At 37.9% G+C, this 19,767-nt stretch overlaps 1 protein-coding gene across 1 annotated transcript; it reads right to left on the reverse strand.

The window, feature by feature from the left end:
- Positions 1–961: 961 nt before the first annotated feature.
- yme1l1b (YME1-like 1b) lies at positions 962–15,135 on the reverse strand. Its single transcript, XM_079877533.1, has 18 exons — positions 14,935–15,135; positions 13,537–13,662; positions 13,121–13,301; positions 10,220–10,312; positions 10,003–10,112; positions 9,003–9,153; positions 8,805–8,888; positions 7,264–7,437; positions 6,875–7,027; positions 6,547–6,679; positions 6,400–6,462; positions 5,959–6,071; positions 5,678–5,833; positions 5,433–5,584; positions 5,170–5,296; positions 4,936–5,009; positions 2,420–2,506; positions 962–2,304 (listed from the first exon to the last, which is right to left on the reverse strand). The coding sequence occupies exons 1-18, from the start codon at positions 14,965–14,967 to the stop codon at positions 2,155–2,157; spliced, it is 2,160 nt and encodes a 719-aa protein (XP_079733659.1). The 5' UTR covers positions 14,968–15,135; the 3' UTR covers positions 962–2,154.
- Positions 15,136–19,767: the final 4,632 nt, after the last annotated feature.

The raw sequence follows: 19,767 nt of genomic DNA on the forward strand, positions 1-19,767 counted from the left end.
AGTTAAAGGATCAGGGAAGGAGGTGGAAACCAGCGAACGTTTAAACACTTTAATAATCACACACATAAACAAAACATAACTGTCCAGGCCTGGTCCTCTCTCATCCTTCACTCCTCCTTTTATGCTTCCGAAGCTCCTCCGTGAGATACGAGGCTAGTGAGACGCACAAGTGACGCTCATTATCAATCACGCCACTGGTCTCGCTCCGTTCTCACAGCTCTTGGCCTCGTCCTGCTTGCCACAATATCATATTCCTTATTTTCATTTGTTCCCTGAATTTTTTTTTTATTGAAGAATCAGGTTTCCCAAATTGTTAGAAAAACTGCTAAGAGATGGAGTTTTAAAATGTGATTTGTAGACCTAGAAAAGCTATGCAAATTAGTAAAATCTTAAAGAAAAAAAAAAATCATGGAATTTTTTAATTATTAAGATTTTTCTAGTTATTTCAGGCACTAAAATATTACATCAGGTAGAATCTGCTCATAAATTGCAATTTGTGATGATAAAAAAATAACCCTACTCACAAATGATTGGAAAAGTCATTGATCACTAAGAGTGTAAACCTTGAAGAACATTCTAAAATATTTTATTATAATTATTTTAATACATTGCCTCATTGTTTATGTAAATAAAACAAAACCAAACCAGATCATTATTACAGAGGAGGTACCAGAAATCTCTTGGCTGACATAAGGGACCTTAAAATATAGTCTCGGACAATTTAGGGGCCTTGGAGCCAAAAGGTTGAGAAGTACTTCCTTAAATCATGAACATTCTAAAGGAGAGGCTCTTTTAATTTGGGCGAGAGGGCAAAGAGTTAGCAACATACTAAAAAACACCTAGCAATATACTATATTGTGGCACCAACTTTTACATCACTCGCACGTTCTTCAGAAAATAGAAAACCTAGTTTGCAGTTGTTTGGTTGTGTAAAATGATAATGTTCATAATACATGAAAATAACAATTATGCAGAGTTTTATTATGTTTCCTTTATTCAGTCCAGCTCCCGTTCATTATTAAATGTGCAATAGCATCAACCGAAAAATAATTTTAAATGACAAAGCAGGCAAAAAATCGGACTAAAATCAATTTATACACTTATATACAATGATTTCATTTTCAATTTTATTGATTACAAATATTTACTGTATGTACACAACTAAAATGAGCTTGGATAAAAGGCAAACATACATGGAGGCAAGGTAAACTCATAGATGAATATGCTGTACATGAATAAATAATATGTAGAATAAAGCTGAATAAACCCAATGTAACCACTTGAACCCGAGAAACAAACATCAAATCTGAATGAATATTTCATTTTGGTCTTCCTTCTGTTTCATGATTGGTGTGTATAACCTAACTGATGGAAGACAGGAAGCATTTAAACCTATAATATGGATCGTGTGATATTCCAGATTGTATAAAAATAGTCTTGTGTAGTTCATGGAAGTGCAGAAACAGAGCATGAACTAAAGGAGTTTATTGATCACCGTGAACTTGATCTAGGAAACATCTTGTCAGAAAGGTTATCTAATAACACACTGGGGTTTTATGTATAAACAAAAAGTGACTAAAACTGTTCTGAAGCAGCATTGTTCACAAGCAGAAATGATCAAATGCATCACATAAACAAACATGTTTCAGTACCAAAGGGCTTTGAAACATTCCACAGTCCCTCAGTGAGAAAATACATTCCCTTACATTTCTCAAAGGCCACCATGAAACACACACTTAGTCTGGCTCAGACAACTAGGTCAAAAATGGTAGACCGGTGATTGTTCCTGACTTTATGGTAAACTGAACTATCACTTACAGCTTAAGGATTTATTCAAAATGAGTTTCTGCTTCACTATAAATAAGGAAGAACCTACAGTTAACGGTACAGAAAAAAACCCTGAAATATACTAAATGAGTTGAATTCTCACAAGATCAATTTCTTTGGAAATAAAAAGTCCATGGAGGTGGTTTGTGTTACACCTTCCTTATTAGCATGTAAAATTGAAACTAATTTCAATTCAGAGATCTGGCTCCAAAAAAAAAACCAATACAATTTTAGCAATGGGGAGAGTAGGCCTACCAAGCTCTTGGTTGCATATGTACATTTATGTCTTTTAGGGTTCCATTGTCCGTTTCTTGGTCCTGGTGACCTTCATCTGCCTTGAGGGTCTAATGCCTTTCCCTCCAAGACCAATTGGATCTCTTTGGCATCCAACGTCTCATACCGCAGTAAAGCCTCGGCCAGATTTTTGTGCTCTTTAGCTCGGGACTTTAAAAGCACTTTAGCACGCTCGTAGGAATCCTAGAAGCAAGCAAACAAATATGAGAGTCAAAAACTCCGGTAGTCAGTGTGAATCAAATGTTTCATTACTGATGTGTTAGTAGAGAGGACAGAGCTCGATCAGAAGAGAGTTTACCCTCAGAAGTATCCTGACTTCCTGTTCAATGGCCGCCTGCGTTTCTGGGCTCTGCTTGGTGAGGTCAGCGTATGTCATGACGCCCAACTATTATACAAGAGAAGATAGATAGATAGTTTAAAATTAAATTACAAAAAATAAAAAAATTAAAAATTTTATTACAAAAATACAAATCTCATAAATACAATAAAATCAAGCAAACCAACACAAGTCATATTATATATATATTTTTTTTTAATAATATATGATAAAAAAATCCAATACCTTTTCAGGTATAATCTTACTAAAGTCCTTAAGTGAAATAACTTCATAAAAGAGCATTCTACTTGTATTAAACCCAGGACAGTCCAATAATATATGTTTAACAGAGAGGGGAATCTTACAAAACATGCATAAAGTTAGGTCTTCACCTTTGTATGATCTATACGACATCAGGTGAATACATACAAGAGAAGTCCAACAAGGAGTAAGTTAACATGTTTCTAAACTATTAATGAAATACACAAGTTTTAAGACTAGGGTTCCACCAGAAAGACCTAGGGGTGGGTTGGTTGGTTGCTAGCTAGGGTATCCGTGGAAAATTGTATTATTGAACAATTTTTACTATTTCACTTTGTTTTACTAAGACTGGTGGGAATTCGTGAGATTAATCACAACTATTTTATTCTATTTTAGGCAATTGCAGATGCTATTTTAACTAGTTTTAGTACAGTAACAATATAAAAGCTAATTATACAACTTAATTATAAAGCACCCAGCAAAATACACAACAATGGGTCAAATTTGATGGTGCTTTCAACCGTTACAGTATTATATAGAAATACTACAGTTTACAATATACACTAGAGCTACACGATTCTGGATAAATTGAGGATTTCTTGTAGCCTGGGAAAACCCAGACAACTTCTGGCAAATTCAGATTTGCTCTGCAAGTAGTCTGGCAAAGAGCTCATTCAAGCCCATTTCCATGGCCTAGAAATCGCGGCACCAATCAGAAACGTTGAGGCGGGCTTTACACAATGACGATCGCTCTGATTGGTTTTTGGTCTATCCAATTGCGCCCAGAGGCATTTGAGCGACGTCCGTTCAACATTCAAATTGCAAACACATGAGGAAAAGTCTCCATGAAAGACCCACTGGCAGATGAACGTGCTACTACATTTCTCTCCGAAACGGTAGGAAATTAAATTAGATTTAATAGAGGATTTTAACTGTGACTCGATGATTGACAGGGCAGTTTAAGTGACAGGATGCACGCGACAGATCCGTCCGATAAAGATGACGAAGTAGTATGTCCCAAAGCTTGCCTACTTTTTTCAAAAGTAAATACCTTTTCTTCACAAAAAGAGTACATACTTTTATGGCGTAGTGTAACTTAGGCGAATTGGGACGCAGCATATGGCTTTACACGATGCCGATCGCTCTGATTGGTTTTAGGTCTATCCAACTGCGCCCAGAGGCATTTGAGCGACGTCCGTTGGTGACGCCCCTTTAGAAACGATTTGTCTATGGAGATTTGCCAGACCATAACTCAGTTACTACTGAGAATGGTCTGGTTTTAACCAGGTTAGATTTCTTGGGTTTAAAATAGAGATCATGATTCTGAACGGATAATAAAACAATATGACGTAATTTAATAGAGGTTCTGACAAAATATGAATTGCTACAGTCAATTTAAAATAATATGGTTTTTTTTACTATATTATTATATTAATTTGAATTAATTATAAAAAAAATCAGTTTGATCCAACGGTTCACTCATAAATACTCTTTTCATTCCTGGATCAATGTTTTTGAACAAATCTCTTGAATGAACGATTTAATGACAAATACTAACAGTCACTTGTTGCCACCTACTGGTTTTAAGATGTAATTGATACAATCTTTATTTGAAGCATCTTTCTTTTATTTTGATAGCTTCCGTAGACATCAGTGTTTATATCCGACCTATAAACATTTATCCCAGTACTTCTGTGATAATACGAATTATTGTAAGACAGAAATAATGATATTATTTGTGAAGCTGTTTCATACCTATTAACATGACAACTGCTCTCTCTGGGCCAACGCAGATCTGAATGTTCGCTGTGATCGTACTTGTCAAAGGATTAACAGACACTGGCGAATCATTGTCATTTGGGAATAAGATCGTGTGGGTGTTTGAATCGAGATCACAATCTTTTAACCATTAATCATGCAGCTCTAATATACAGTGAACAGTTTTTTTTGATTTTCCATTTGATGGATTCTGGAAATCGAAACTGCCTTATCAGTGAAGGCTACATGTGATTCTGCCTTGGAATATATGTCAAATCTTTGAAGGCAGCATCATTATCACTAACATAAACTACCTTATAGAAGATTTTGAAACGGGTATTAAAAAGAAGAACTCTGAACTGTACTAGTTTTACAAAATTTCTGCAGCTTTGATCATTTATTACTATACATGCAAAGTCTGGCTTGAGGCCTGAAACCATATTTCAGCACCCAGAGATGATCACATAAATATGACAAACCTTTTCACTCATTCCAAATCTGGTCACCATCATTTTTGCTATTTTTGTAGCGCTGTCAAAATCACTTGATGCTCCTATATGAAAACAACAAAACATTACACGGATAAAACTCGGTGCCCTCTTACGTATTTGCATAATATGAAGTACAATAAACATTCCATGTACTTACTCACTCAAATGTAATTAATGATTGAAATACACCGCAATACCAGAGCAAACAGTCCTGCAACCTACCAGTAGTGATATTTTCACTGCCAAAAATGAGCTCCTCAGCCACTCGGCCGCCCATGCTGACGTCCATCTGAGCCAGAAGCTGAGCACGAGTTTCACTCCAGCGGTCACTCTCTGGAAGCATGGACACCTACAGAGAAGAGGAAAAACTGGACTTGTGACTTAAATAAAACTCAGAGCTCATATCTCTAAGAAGTTCAACCCATAGGTGAACACACAAGGCCTCTCAAGCTTTAGATTCTGATGACGAATTAGCATGTACTCACGTGACCCAAAGTGGGGCCTCTCGGCATAATGGTGGCTTTATTTATGGGCATGGCGCCTTTGGTGTAGTATGCAATAATAGCATGGCCTGACTCGTGGTACGCTGTAATTTCTTTATTCCTCTGGTCAATCTCTGCACTCTTGCGTTCTGGGCCTGAGGAGGGAGCAAGTGAATGGAAAACTCAAGGTATTCATTCATCTTGAGCAAAGTTTACTTTATCATGCAAAATGAGTTAGAGTCTCTTACCCATCAGTATTTTGTCCTTCGCAAACTCCAGCTCCTTCATGGTCACCATGTCTTTCCCGTCCACAGCGGCCCGAAGAGCAGCTTGATTCACAAGATTCTCCAGCTCGGCACCGGAGAACCCCACCGTTCCTCTAGCAATGACCTCTGCCTCCACAGCTAATGTCCAGAAAAGACAACAATCCTACTTTACTTGCTGTATTATTACCTTTTTTTTAACAGTACAACATTAACAGTTTAGAATCTTGTAAGTTTAAGAAATGAGTATTTAACATGCCACTCACCAGAGTCTACTTTAATTTTTTTAAGGTACCACTTGAGGATTTCAGTGCGGCCCTTCACATCCGGTCTGGGGACGGTGACCTGCATATCAAAACGGCCTGGCCGGATCAGAGCGCTGGGGAACAAGGCAGCGTTCAGATTCAATTCAATTCACATTCATTTGTGTAGCACTTTTCACAATTCGTTTCAAAGCAGCTTTACAGAAAATGCATGTGTCTACATTACAATTTAGAGTGATCTGTCATCAGAGGTGTCCAAGTTATGTATTTCAGAAATGTGCATATTCAAATCACACAGTTGGCTAATAATGTATCAAACAGATCTTCTGACCAATCAGCAACATTATATGAGAAATAACCCCAACAAACTCAGACATGTATATCTTATTATGTATCGTAAACCAACCCTTTAGTATTTAGATGTTTGAAAAGAAATCTACATACGTATCCAAAGCTTCCGGGAAGTTTGTTGCTCCGATTATGATGACGCCTTCATTTGGCTTAAACCTGCAGATGTTAAACACCAAAGGTTAGTGATCACAAACTTTCCACTGGAACGCAGTCATCAGTTCGTTAGGTTGCATGGCTCACCCATCCATCTCTGCCAGAAGCTGATTGATTGTCTGTCTAGAATAGGGGTGCATGGGAGACTCAATCCTCTTTCCTCCAACACTATCCAGCTCATCAATGAAGATAACACAAGGAGCGTTAGCTTTAGCTTCCCCTAGAGGACAAATGCAGGAGAACTGCTTTAACATTTGTAGCAGTCATACAATCATTAATTTACCAAATAGGCATAAGGGAGTGCTTTTGGCTACTTTCACATTCACAGAACTCAGAATCAGGCACATTGTATGGCCTACATGATCTATAAACAATCATGCTGGAATTGTGATTTAGAGTGGCACTATGTACTCACTGAAAAGGTTTCTGATACGACTGGCACCAACCCCAACAAACATCTCATCAAACTCGGAGCCAGATGCGTAGTAGAATGGCACATCTGCCTCGCCCGCCACGGCACGGGCCAACAGGGTCTTTCCTGTACCCGGAGGCCCAACCAACAAGATTCCTGGAAAAAACACACAAGTTAATGTGGTAGGAGAAACCTAAAGCTGCCAAATACAATCAGTGTGGAATTTTGTTTCAGAATTAAACTTTTGATTTTACTTGTGGAGAACTGTGTAAAAATCTGTCAAAAATGTATTCCACAGAACAAAGTCATACAGGTTTGGTGAGTAAACAATGGCACCATTTAAATATAACTATTTATTTAAATGGCTCTGGCTGTCAAACGCGAGTTCTTGCCTTTAGGCAGCTTTCCTCCCAAAACGGTGAACTTCTGAGGGTTCCGGAGAAACTCCACCACCTCCTGCAGCTCGTTCTTGGCCTCCTCCGCACCCTTCACATGCTCGAAGGTGACGTTCTTCATCTGGACAGGGTCCACCGCCGAGTCCAGGCCTGATGTGGTTCGGAATCGCACTGTCCGGAATGGTTACATTATAGTTCACACACCAAACACACACACACATCAAGCACTAGGGGCAAGCCAGCTAAGCAAGCATTACTAACGGTTTTCAATCCAAGCCAAAACTTTAAACTAGAGCAGCACGATTCTGGATAAATTGAGAATCACGATTTTCTTGTTTCAAACAGAGATCACGATTCTAACACGTTTCTGAATAGACAACTAAACAAAATAACGTTCTGACAAAATGTCAATTGCTGCAGTCTATTTAAAAATGTAAAAAAATCGGTTTAATGTCACTCATAATGACATAAATTGTTTAATTACTGGATGAATTGTGTTTTTAACAAATCCCTTGAATGAATGATTCAATGACTCACCCAAAAAGACTTCACTTGTTTCATTGCTGGATAAATCAGCGTTTTTGAACGAATCTCTTGAATGAATGATTCAATGACAAAAACATGTTTTAACAGTCACTTGTCGCCACCTACTGGTGTAACGATGTAATTGATTCGATACAGGTTTAATAGACAGGCGTATATTTGTTGTTTAGGAATGAGATCGCGTGGGTGTTTGAATCAATATCGCAATCTTTTAGCAATTAATCGTGCAGCTCTACTTGAAACCTCTCAAATGATTCGGATTTTACATTCAAACAATTGGCAAACTTGGCACACAGGACACAAACTGGACATAATCTGCTTGCTAAGTTACGACATATCGAATGCGTTTTCCGGGTCCAAGCCTCCACTCCATTTCAATAGAGAGCACGATCTCAAGAGTCATTAATGAGCACTATTTATTTAAAGGAACTTTTAAGCTAAGCTTTTACTCCACAGTCTCCGGGCTCATGATGTCCTGGACACCACTATTTTAACGATTCATAAAAGATGAATCACTGTCTGGCCATCTGAGAATTAGATATGGAGATAAAGGTTAGGATCATGATTTTTCTTTTTTGGTAGTATTACAGCACAGCACACTTGAGTGTACATTGGCAGCATTTACTGTTTATGTTGGCATCTGATAGAGCATTTGGACCCAGAATTGATGTAAGACTTAACAAGCAGATACTCAACTTTAGGGCTGGAATACACAACATGACTTAAAATCTGAACACTATGTCATACACTTGTCGACTTTGCAAAATGGTTACAGAGACAAACTGAGCATCATGTACTAAATGACTCAAGATCCAACAATAGCAGATTTTCAATCCATTCCCTAAACAACAAACTCAGGTTTTACCTATCATACACTATTCAATTTTCTGCGAAATCTGTCAAATTTGTCAAAACACAAATCTGTTGTGTAGTGCATTTCAGCCTTTAGTTAGAGAAGCAAATCAGACATGCAGAAGTTTCTTTTGAACATTTACCTGATAAGAAAGGTGTTTTTGAGAGTCCATACAAGCCCAACAGCAAAAGCACCAACAGAATCAGTCGCATCCTCCTTAGTGACTCTATTGAAGATGATGACATGTGTTTTATACAATAAATAATGAGAAAGGAAAGTTGAAAACCTTCTATCATTCGTTCACAATTCATCATTTGTTATTGATCTAGAGACGACGTGCCTTGTGTTCTCTGTGTTAGGGCCTGAGCTTTAAGGAAGCCCTCAGCAAAACCAGTCTTAAAAGCATCATGCTGCCCATCAGGAATATTTTTGTTTTTAAGGAGCTTGTCCAGAGTTTCAACATCTGGCCCTTTGTCTCGTGTGAGGAAACCCTAATGGACAAAAATATAAATAACATTGTAACACCAATATAAACTTTAGCAAATATACATTTACAATGTAGTGAAAACATACTAAAGCATTATATTTGGAATCAAGCAATACAACCAAAATTGTCAATTTAATCGTCCTCATGCCGTTTCAAAACCTGTAGCCTATATCTTAATTTCTTCTGTGGAAATCAAAAGGAGGGCTTTTCAATATGGTTACATGCAATTAAGAAAATGGCTTATTCCAGGAAAAGCACAGTTTTGAAACATGTAAATGTTGTTTTTCTTTACGCTGTTTAAAGGGTTAGTTCAACCAAAAATAAAATTTCTGTCATTAATTACTCACCCTCATGTCGTTCCAAACCCGTAAGACCTTCGTTCATCTTCGGAACATAAATGAAGATATTTTTTATGAAATCTGAGAGGTTTCTGACAGGTTTTTTCGTTGCTTCATAACATTACATTTGAACCACTGGACTATTTTAGGTAGTCTTTACTACCTTTCTGGGCCTTGAAAGTTGCAGTCTATGGGTGGTCATTATTTTTGATTTCATCAAAAAATATCTTCATTTGTATTTGTGTCTTACGGGTTTGGAACGACAGTAATTAATGAGTGAACTGTCCCTTTAAGGGAGTTACGACATCTAGGTTTCTGCTGGGAATGACTCTCATGTGGTCATGTAGTTGAAATATTATGAAGAATTGTCACCCACAGAAGAAAAAATCATACATTTTTGGAAGGATATGAGGGAGAGAACATCATGAAAATGTACATTTTTTTGTGCATCTCTTCATGGAAATAAACACATCAGGCTAATAATATGATTCCAAAGGAAGCACGGTGTGGGTGACCTTCATAAACGATGGTGTAAATCCCTCAGGCTCGGCTGAACTGTCTAAGCCTCCCTGTAGACGCCGTGTTTTGGACTTCAGAGTTTTAAAGCCTCGATTTTGGACCAACACTGAAAAACACAATTACAATTTGTTGAACATGAGCGGCCAACACAGATTATAATTTTAAAATGATGCTGCCTGTTGTGACGACTGAATAATAAACTGTACACATTACATGGCAAATATTGGAGATCTGTACATAGTGTTTGGAGAGGTGACTTGTTTTGCCTGGAGAAGACAGGAGTAACACCACCCATTCTGGAAAATCCTGAAAAAGAGAGAAGAAATTAATCTGTTAATTCATCAGACGAATATGAAAGCTTGTTTCCGCCATGGAATAAAACATTAAAAAGGTGTTTTTTGACTTTTTCATGTAAAGTCAGAAATGCGTGATATAAAGTCACAATTGTGTTATAAAGTCAGAATTGTGTGATATAACGTCGCAATTGTGGTATAAAGTCAGAATTGCGTGATATAAAGTCACAATTGTGTGTTATAAAGTCAGAATTGTGTGATATAACGTCGCAATTGTGGTATAAAGTCAGAATTGCGTGATATAAAGTCACAATTGTGTGTTATAAAGTCAGAATTGTGTGATATAACGTCGCAATTGTGGTATAAAGTCAGAATTGCGTGATATAAAGTCACAATTGTGTGTTATAAAGTCAGAATTGTGTGATATGTCGCAATTGTGTGTTATATAGTCAGAATTGCGTGATATAAAGTCACAATTGTGTGTTATAGTCAGAATTGCGTGATATAACGTCACAATTGTGTGTTATAAAGTCAGAATTGCGTGATACAACGTCGCAATTGTGTTATAAAGTCAGAATTGCGTGATATAATGTCGCAATTGTGTGTTATAGTCAGAATTGCGTGATATAACGTCGCAATTGTGTTATAAAGTCAGAATTGCGTGATACAACGTCACAATTGTGTGTTATAAAGTATATGAATAATTTTTTTATATTTAGAGAAATAAACTCGCAATTTTGAGTTTATTAAATGCAATTTTTGTTCTCAGAATTGCATGTTTATATCTCGCAATTCCGACTTTATAACACTCAACTAGGAGATATAAAGTCAGAATTGCGAGATATTAAGTCGAGATTGCGTGATATAAAGTCACAATTGTGTGTTATAAAGTATATGAATAATTTTTTTTATTTAGAGAAATAATATCTCGCAATTCCAACTTTATAACACTCAATTGGGAGATATAAAGTCAAAATTGCATGATATAAAGTTGCAATTGCGTGTTATAAAGTATTTTTCCCTTAGAATTTGACTTTTTATCTCACAATTGCAAATTCTGACTTCATATCTCGCAATTCTAAGAAATAAAGTCGCAATTATCTTTTATCTAAATGTTTTATTCTGTGACGGAAACAAGCTTCCATAGATAAGAGATTCATCATGAGAAAGCTGAACAATCAAATAAATAGCCTAAATATTCAAGGTTTCAATTACAGCTCCAACAATGAACAATTGTGAATCCTGTTATGAAAATAGAAAACTGGCACCAGAAAATGCTGGAAAAGCACTGAAGAAGCAACAACCTCCGCAAGGAACTTCAACGAATTATGATGTGATGGAATCAAAATACAAAAGAAAATTATTAGGCACGTTGATTTTCTGATCATATTTTATTTCCAGGAACATTTTGCCAATTCCAAACCATATTAATCTTAATAACTACTATTAATTTTGTATTTAATCATGTATAAGTGATATATAATTGTTCATGAAGGCTGGAAATGAAAAATGTCTTATTTTCTGGTGTGCAGAATTATTAGGCAAGTTTTCTTTTTCAAATAAAATAAGCCAAAAAAGAGATTTAACTAAGACTGAAAAGTCAAAAATTATTAAATCCCCATGAGAAGAATGCAATACTAGAGATTGCAGTTAAGGCATGACCATTGGACAGTGAAATGCTCATTGGGTCAGCAGGGTCAGACAAAAACAGGTGGAGAAGAAAAAACACATGTTAACTGCAAAAGCTGAAGTGTTGTGAAATACATGAAGACTGTTTTTATAGGCTTTATAGACAGACAGATTGAGAGTGACTCTTGAAGACCACAGCACCACATCCTCTTCTACCACTGTTTGAAGAATTCATCTTCCAGAATACATTTTAATAAGTTTTGTGAGTTAATTTTTAGTCCATCTCTGCAAAACGGACTTCAGGGTAGGAGATGGACTAAAAATAAACTCACAAAACTTATTAAAATGTATTCTGGAAGATGAATTCTTCAAACAGTGGTAGAAGAGGATGTGGTGCTGGTCCTTCAAGAGTCACTCTCAATCTGTCTGTCTATAAAGCCAATAAAAAAACAGTCTTCATGTATTTCACAACACTTCAGCTTGTGATTCTTATTAAGAGGGGGTCATTTTTAGGATTCTTTGCTTAACCCAAGTCTCTGAGACCCTGACACCTTGCTCTTCTGGAGACTCCAGGTAGGTTGCAGTTCTGGAAAATGGTGGCGCTGAAGACTAAAGAGTTCCCGATGGTTTCACACTTAATTCTTCACCTTAATTCTTCATTCTTTTGCAGTTAACATGTGTCTTTTCTTCTCCACCTGTTTTTGTCTGACCCTGCTGACCCAATGAGCATTTCACTGTCCAATGGTCATGCTTTAACTGCAATCTCTAGTATTGCATTAGTATTGCATTCTTCTCATGGGGATTTAATCATTTTTGACTTTTCAGTCTTAGTTAAATCTCTTTTTTGGCTTATTTTATCAGTAAAAGAACACTTGCCTAATAATTCTGCACACCAGAAAATAAGACATTTTTCATTTCCAGCCTTCATGAACAATTATATATCACTTATACATGATTAAATACAAAATTAATAGTAGTTATTAAGATTAATATGGTTTGAATTTGGCAAAATGTTCCTGGGAATAAAATATGATCAGAAAATCAACGTGCCTAATAATTCTGCACGGCCTGTACAGTAAGTTCTACTATGTGAAATTGATAATAAAAAAACGAGATTACAAAATAAAAGAAAATCAACAAAGCTTCTGATTCACGTCTTTGGATCAGGTTTCAAGAAAGCGAAGTGTCTCACCATGTTTGTTGTGAAAGAAAGAATCTGAGGAGAGATGGGAAGTCCTCCAGATGTTGGTCTCGGTCCTCGGTTGTGATGGCGAGTCCTGCTGAGAAACACGGGGCAGAAGCTTCTCCACCAGCTCATCTAGCTGACCGACTCCTAGATCTGTCAGACCCAAATCCCTGAGCGTCAGTGACGGCTTCCCAGCGCAACACCACACATGCAGGATTTAAAGAGGAAAAACAGTTACACTTCATTTAAAAGCTGATAACATTCAACTGATCCGTTTTAGGAGCACTTCCATAAAAAAGCTAATGATTGGAAGGAACAGAGGGGAAAAAACTCCAATAACCTACATGTGTACAATATATATATATATATATATATATATATATATATATATAAATAATATGTATAATGTTAAATGTAATCACCTCTGTGCTGTTCAGCTCTTGTTCTGGGCTGTTCTCTCTGTGTTTGTGCTTGACTGAAGTGTTGCTGCTCACTGAACCCGTCAGAGAGTGCAGAGCGTTGATGAGGTGACTCAGCTGGACTGTTACCTGACAAAAACACAACAAAACCAAAGCATTTCTTCTTTAATGTCCTGGGAAATAATTTTTTTTTTTTAAAAACATTATGCATGTTAGGGTAACATCAAAACTGTCCTGGACACCTTTAACCAGGCCTTCAACATAAAGTTTTTTTTATATGCTTTTCAAATGCCGTTTAAAAGATTAGATTTGATAGATTTACCCTTGACTCGGCCCAGGGTAAAGTTTCAATCTCAAAATATGAAATTCATACAAAATATGATGAGTTCAACCATTTTTATTTTTAGATTCACTATCATTTTATTAATATTTTGAATTTTTATATTTTTTAGTTATGCTGATTTTAGTTTAATTTTGTTATGTGCTTATGTCATTTTATTTAAAGTATTGCTATTTAGGTTTAATTTATTTATACTTCAGTTTTAGTTTAATTTGATTTATTTCCAGTTAATAACTTTAGTACTTCAACTTAAATTTATTTCTGTTTATTGCCAAAGGAACATTTCTCATTTTTATTTACTTTAAATTGTTCAACTAACATTTATATTTAGAATAACCCTGATTTCACCTACAGTTTTGCCCCTAATGAAAGTTTTATCCAAAATTAGTGTACTAGTTTATCAAGGAAACAGCATTAGTAGAACTGAGTAGATTGAAATGTAAAATATAAAACACATTTGAGAAATGTGGGGGGAACATCATTTGTGAACAATATTGTGAGTCTTTTCCTATAAAACGGTGTGTGTGTATATATGTATATATATATATATATGTATATATACATACATACATATAGACATATAGATATTAGTATTATTTTTAATTTTACAATATTATTTAACTGTGTGCTTTTAGCTATGAAATTATTCTAAGCAAGATGTTATTTACATTTAAGTCAATTATGAAAACATAATTTCCACAACTAAATATATTAAACATAATAACATACCATTTAACTCATCTGAGACATTGTGGTGGATTAAATATTCATGACTTTTCATGGAAAATACTCTTGTGCTATAATGTTATGATTATACAAACAATAATAAACACGACCTATCAATAACACTGTAATCAAGTCAGCTGCAGCAATAAAGACTGAACTAATAATATGAGACATGAGGTTGACTTTTCAGCGTGATGTTTAAAAGCTATTCTCTCAAGTCTTGAGATTACAGACACACAGTTCTGATGTAACGTTAATAAGTGCTAGCTAACCAGCTAGCCTGCGTACATGGAAAGTTATGAAACGAGCTGTCCTTAACAAATGTGATTTGATACCTGTGGCTGTAGGGAAGTAGAAAGAGAAAACATTTCCGATTAGCTGATGACAAACTCTTTTGGACAACGTGAGTTTATTGATTTGGAGTTACATGTAATGTCCTCCACCGGTGTCCCCTCTTCCGTTCAACTAGCCTCGCTGAAACTGCGGACTGCGGAGACTCACCAGCATTACATTATTCAACATCCGGCCTCCATGCCAAAATAAAAGTCTTAACCGCTGCGTTACCCAATGCCTACTATCCTGTTGCCTTGTCATCATAATTTACTCATCTTCGAATCTCTATGCATTTCTTCTTCTGCAGAATTAATCTTGGGGTTACCTTTAATGTTAATGTATACGTTTATTCATTCTTTATTCTTAATGATACATCAAATTTATACAATTTATCTTAACAATGTCAATTCCATCCCTTTATCTTTGATCATGACAAATGCATATAAGGTATATGCCTGATTAAGGTCATGAGACCGAAACGTTGCTAATATATATTTATTGATCCTTTTTGCAAGTATTGATAGTGTTTTTTTGTTTGTTTGTTTGTTTTTCTACAGCCTGTAGCTTTGCCTTTTTTGCCAAATATTTTTTAATAATGAATGTTAAAGAATTTTGACATACTTAAGACAAAAATTGGTTACACTTTATTTTAAGGTGTCATTGTTACATTGTAATTATACAGTACATAAGTACTGAGTAATATTAATTAACAACATGTAGCCTACTTACTATAGGGTTAGAGTAGGATTAGGATTTGGGTTTAGGGTTAGTTGCATATAATTATGCATATTTTACTGTTATTACTATGGTAAGTAAATGTAACATATGTAACAAGGACACTGTACAATAAAGTGTTAGCCAAAACATTTACTTTATACTTTAAACTTTATACATACGGCCCCAGGTCTGAAGACCATATCTGAGTGGGCCAGAACGGGGCCTAGATGTCCCACTTCGTCCGCTGGTACTCTGAGCAAAACCGCTGTGAGTAATCAAATCAGTGGGAAGGCATAAAGTCTGGTCCTGGGTCACTCCTGAGCCAGAGCATCTATTCCCAGAGGCAACGAAGGAGAAAGGAAGAGCCAGAGCGGGCAGTGCGTAGTCATTCTTGAAGCAAACAAATTCACCTCGGCTCAGCCAAGCCTCTGCAATATGAGGCTCACTACTTGAGGGTGCAGCCTCCACTCCACTCCGGGGTCCAAGCCCTGCCTCGGATGTAGGTCCGCTCCCAGGTTCAGATGCCTTTGAATGTGAACCGCTATGACTGACCGAAACTTGGTCTGCGCCCAAAGGAGGACACGCTTCGCCAGCCTGTATAGGGGACGAGAACGTAGCCCTCCTTGGCGATTCAGGTACGAGACCACAGTCATGTTGTCCGTCCTAACCTATATGTGATAACCCTTCAGATAGGATAAGAATCGTTTGAGTGCCAGAAACACTGCCAGTATCTCCAAATGATTTATGTGTCAACCATGATGCACCTCTTTCCAGACTCCAAAAATCGGTTTGCGACACCATGCCCCCAGCTGGACTCCTCTGCGAAGGAGCGGGATTCTCGTCCACGGACTCAAGAGCGTGAAAGCCTCTGCACGTGATCATAACTGGCAAAGAGGTGAGATCCATTGGCTTTTGATCCACTATTGAAATGGTCTCATGTGGAACAGGCCCAACTCAACCACAGGGGATGCTGCTGCCATAAGACCCATCAGTCTGTGGCATAAATCCACGTGGACTAGACTTCATGTCCTGTACTGACTCAGACAGCAGTGTAACGACTGAACACATGCCGGAGACAGCCGTGCCCGCATCATGCGAGAGTCTAGATCCATGCCCAGAAAAGTCATTCGCTGACATGGTAGCAACACACTCTTTTGAAGGTTTATGCGTAAACCCAGGCTCCTCAAATGACTGAGTACAAGTCTCAGTGAACTATTGCCAAATCCTGAGATTGAGCTAATATCAGCCAATAATCCAGGTAGTTCAAGATCCGGACAACGGGGCCAGAACCGCATCTATAAACTTTGTAAATGTTCTAGGAGCCAGAACCAGTCCGAATGGAAGAACGCGGTATTGATAAGCTTTGTCCTTGAAAGCGAACCTGAGGATCTTCCTGTGTCTCTTGACAATCTGGATGGTACGCATCCTTTAGATTGATAATCACAAACCAATCTCCAGTTTGGATATGAGACAAAATAGACTTTAACGTCAGCATTTTGAATCGTCTCACTCTGAGAACACGGTTTATGTGATGTAAGTTCAAAATCAGATGCAAACCACCATCCTTTTTGGGCACAACAAAATAACGGCTGTAAAAGCTGGACTCCATCTGAGTGGAGAGTATTTCTTTCATAGCCCCTTTCTCTAAGAGTGACAAAATCTCCTGACTCAAAGCCGAGACCTCCCAAGGACGCACCGTTGTGGGAAGGATCCCGCCAAAAGGAGGTGGGCCTTTCCTGAATTGGATGGTGTAGCCGTAACACCCATTGTGAGATTTCGGGCAGGTGCTACCAAGAGGCCCAGTACTCTGCTAGGGGTGTTAACCGTTCTATTTTTGGAACCTGCCGAACTGCCGCTGCCAGTACATTCACTGATTCCAGAAAGCCTCTGGCGTCTGTAGAAACAGGAAGCACATGTGGAGTGACCACGGCTGAACTTTTTGTTATAAACGGGTTTCCCTGCATAGGCCCCGAGGTACATAAGTGGTGGGAACCACTGAAACAGGAAACTGTCCCATCGCCCGATCGGGCTGACCGACCACGTTGAACGTGGGGGCTTTGAACGGCGTCATAAACAGGCCATGCGCACATGACCCTAGGGCTTTTCCCTGAAATCCGAAACCTGGAATGTGCGGAGTGTCTGAGGCGTTGCTCGTCGAGAGGGCTCAGCCTGAAACCGCCTGAAACACAATCTGTGGCGGGACAGACCGGAACCAGGAGGCCACAATGAGAGATGAATATGCTTGAGTGGTTTGTTCAAACTCTCCAATGGAGGGTCTGGCCTCCGAGGACAAGTGAAGGAATCAGGAACTGCTTCTGGGGACCTGAGGACAAGGGGCCTTGGCCGTTGAACTCAAGTCTATCTGTCTGCATTGCCGCGAGCGAACCGGTGGACGAGTCCTAGGACCCCAGTCTCTGCGAGTGGGCTCCGTAGGTGATGACTCACTTCAATGCACCTCACGGGGGCGCTGTAGAGAAGATGACCGCGAATGAACTGTAGGTGTTTGCCGCTTGATCTCCCTAGACCTGCATGGAATGAGCTGGTGAAAAACATTGTTTCGCTACCCGAAATTTCTCCTCCACAGCAGTCACAGACTCACCAAATAGGCTGTCCTTAGACATGGGGGCATCTAACAGGAAAGTCTTATCCTTTTCTTTGATGTCAGTAAGAGTGAGCCAAAGATGGCGCTCTACTGACACCATTCCTGCCATGGAGCTGCCTTTTGCCCAGTCAGTGTGCTTGGTAGCTCTAAGCACCAAGTTAGTAGCCCGTCTGAGCTCCTTAACAGCCTCTGGAGTCAGGCCCTCTCCTTCATCCAGCTCTTGAACCAAGTCTGCTTAATTAGCTTGGAGCACAGCCATAGAATGAAGAGTGGCAGTGCCTCTCCAGCGGCCATGTAAGATTTTCTAACCAAAGTGGAAGTAATCCTACATGGTTTGGATGACAGCAGGGGCTGTGAATTCCAAGTTGGAGCTGAAGTTGGCACGAGATGGGCCGCAACTTTGAGCGGCATCGCCGCTGTAGTCATGAAGTCGTCTCTGAAACGTCCTATGAAATCCGTGCTTGCAAAGTCCGTGCTTGAAATCTGTTCAGCACAATCCTCTCGTTCGTTAATATTGTCAGGGTCTTAATCGGGCTCGAAATGGTTTGAAATTGACGCCATCTTACATCTGAGTAGAGCTCACGGTTATGAAGGGGTGGGACATTTCCCGAACATGCACAAAGTGCTGCCAATCACAACACACTGGGCCAGCTAGCCAATCACAGCACATTTCGTACTTCATCGAAAACTTCACGTTCAACCAGACTGGGGAGAGAGGAGTAATAATGTAAAATATGTGAAAAATAATGTGTTTTTTTGTTGTTGTTTTTTTTACAATCAAGCATGAAAACATATTCTAGTACAGCCCAAAAACAAAATCAAGACTTTGTAAAAGGGCATAATAGGACCCCTTTAAACCTGTTAAATGAAAATAGAAGTGGGATCACAACATTCATTGGCTCAGTATAGTAAAACTTGTAATAAAAAACTTACTGTTAATTAACTTGTAGTAAAACTTACTTTTCTCTCTAAATGTGTCCCCTGACAAGTCAAGGAAGATCTTAAAAGTTAAAAAAGACCATAAAGTATTTGAACAAGGATACTTTTCGTGAATATTGAATCTAATTTTTCATTTTCTATTTATTCAATTGTTTATTTGAATATATAAAGTCAGCTCTCTACAAGAAATTAAACCGCTGTTGTCTGTTAACTTTCTCACAACTTGCTCCCTCTACAGGCTACAAGTGGAATATTTTAACAGAATGTGTGAAGCAAAGATCTAATGAGCAAGAATGAGCAAGTAAAAAAATACAAATATTAATCTTTAAAAAAAATAAAAATAAAATAAAAATAATAATGTGGGTGTGAGTTCTGTGTGAAACTTTTGTGAAACTAACAGAAATCAAACCTATAAAAAAATAGGATTCTAATGGGTTTAAAAACAAAAACAAAACACTTTTTAAAAGTGGAATGGTTTCTGTAAATCTAGTATTCAAAAAGCTGTTTGGGTCTTAGTTTTCAGTGATAGTCACATGACTAGTAACTGGTCTGTCTGTGCAATTGCACAAACCTTAAT

Source organism: Squalius cephalus (genome assembly GCF_949319135.1).
Source record: "Squalius cephalus genome assembly, chromosome: 7".
Classification (NCBI taxonomy): domain Eukaryota; kingdom Metazoa; phylum Chordata; class Actinopteri; order Cypriniformes; family Leuciscidae; genus Squalius; species Squalius cephalus.

What these genes read in the sequence shown, in the direction of transcription:
- yme1l1b (XM_079877533.1), bottom strand. Translation starts at nt 14,967, where the DNA reads ATGTTTTCTCTTTCTACTTCCCTACAGCCACAG. An exon ending in CAGTGAAAATATCACTACTG is followed by an intron (nt 5,010 to 5,169) that starts GTAGGTTGCAGG and finishes GTTTTCATATAG; the next exon opens with GAGCATCAAGTGATTTTGAC. An exon ending in GATTTGGAATGAGTGAAAAG is followed by an intron (nt 2,507 to 4,935) that starts GTTTGTCATATT and finishes CTTGTATAATAG; the next exon opens with TTGGGCGTCATGACATACGC.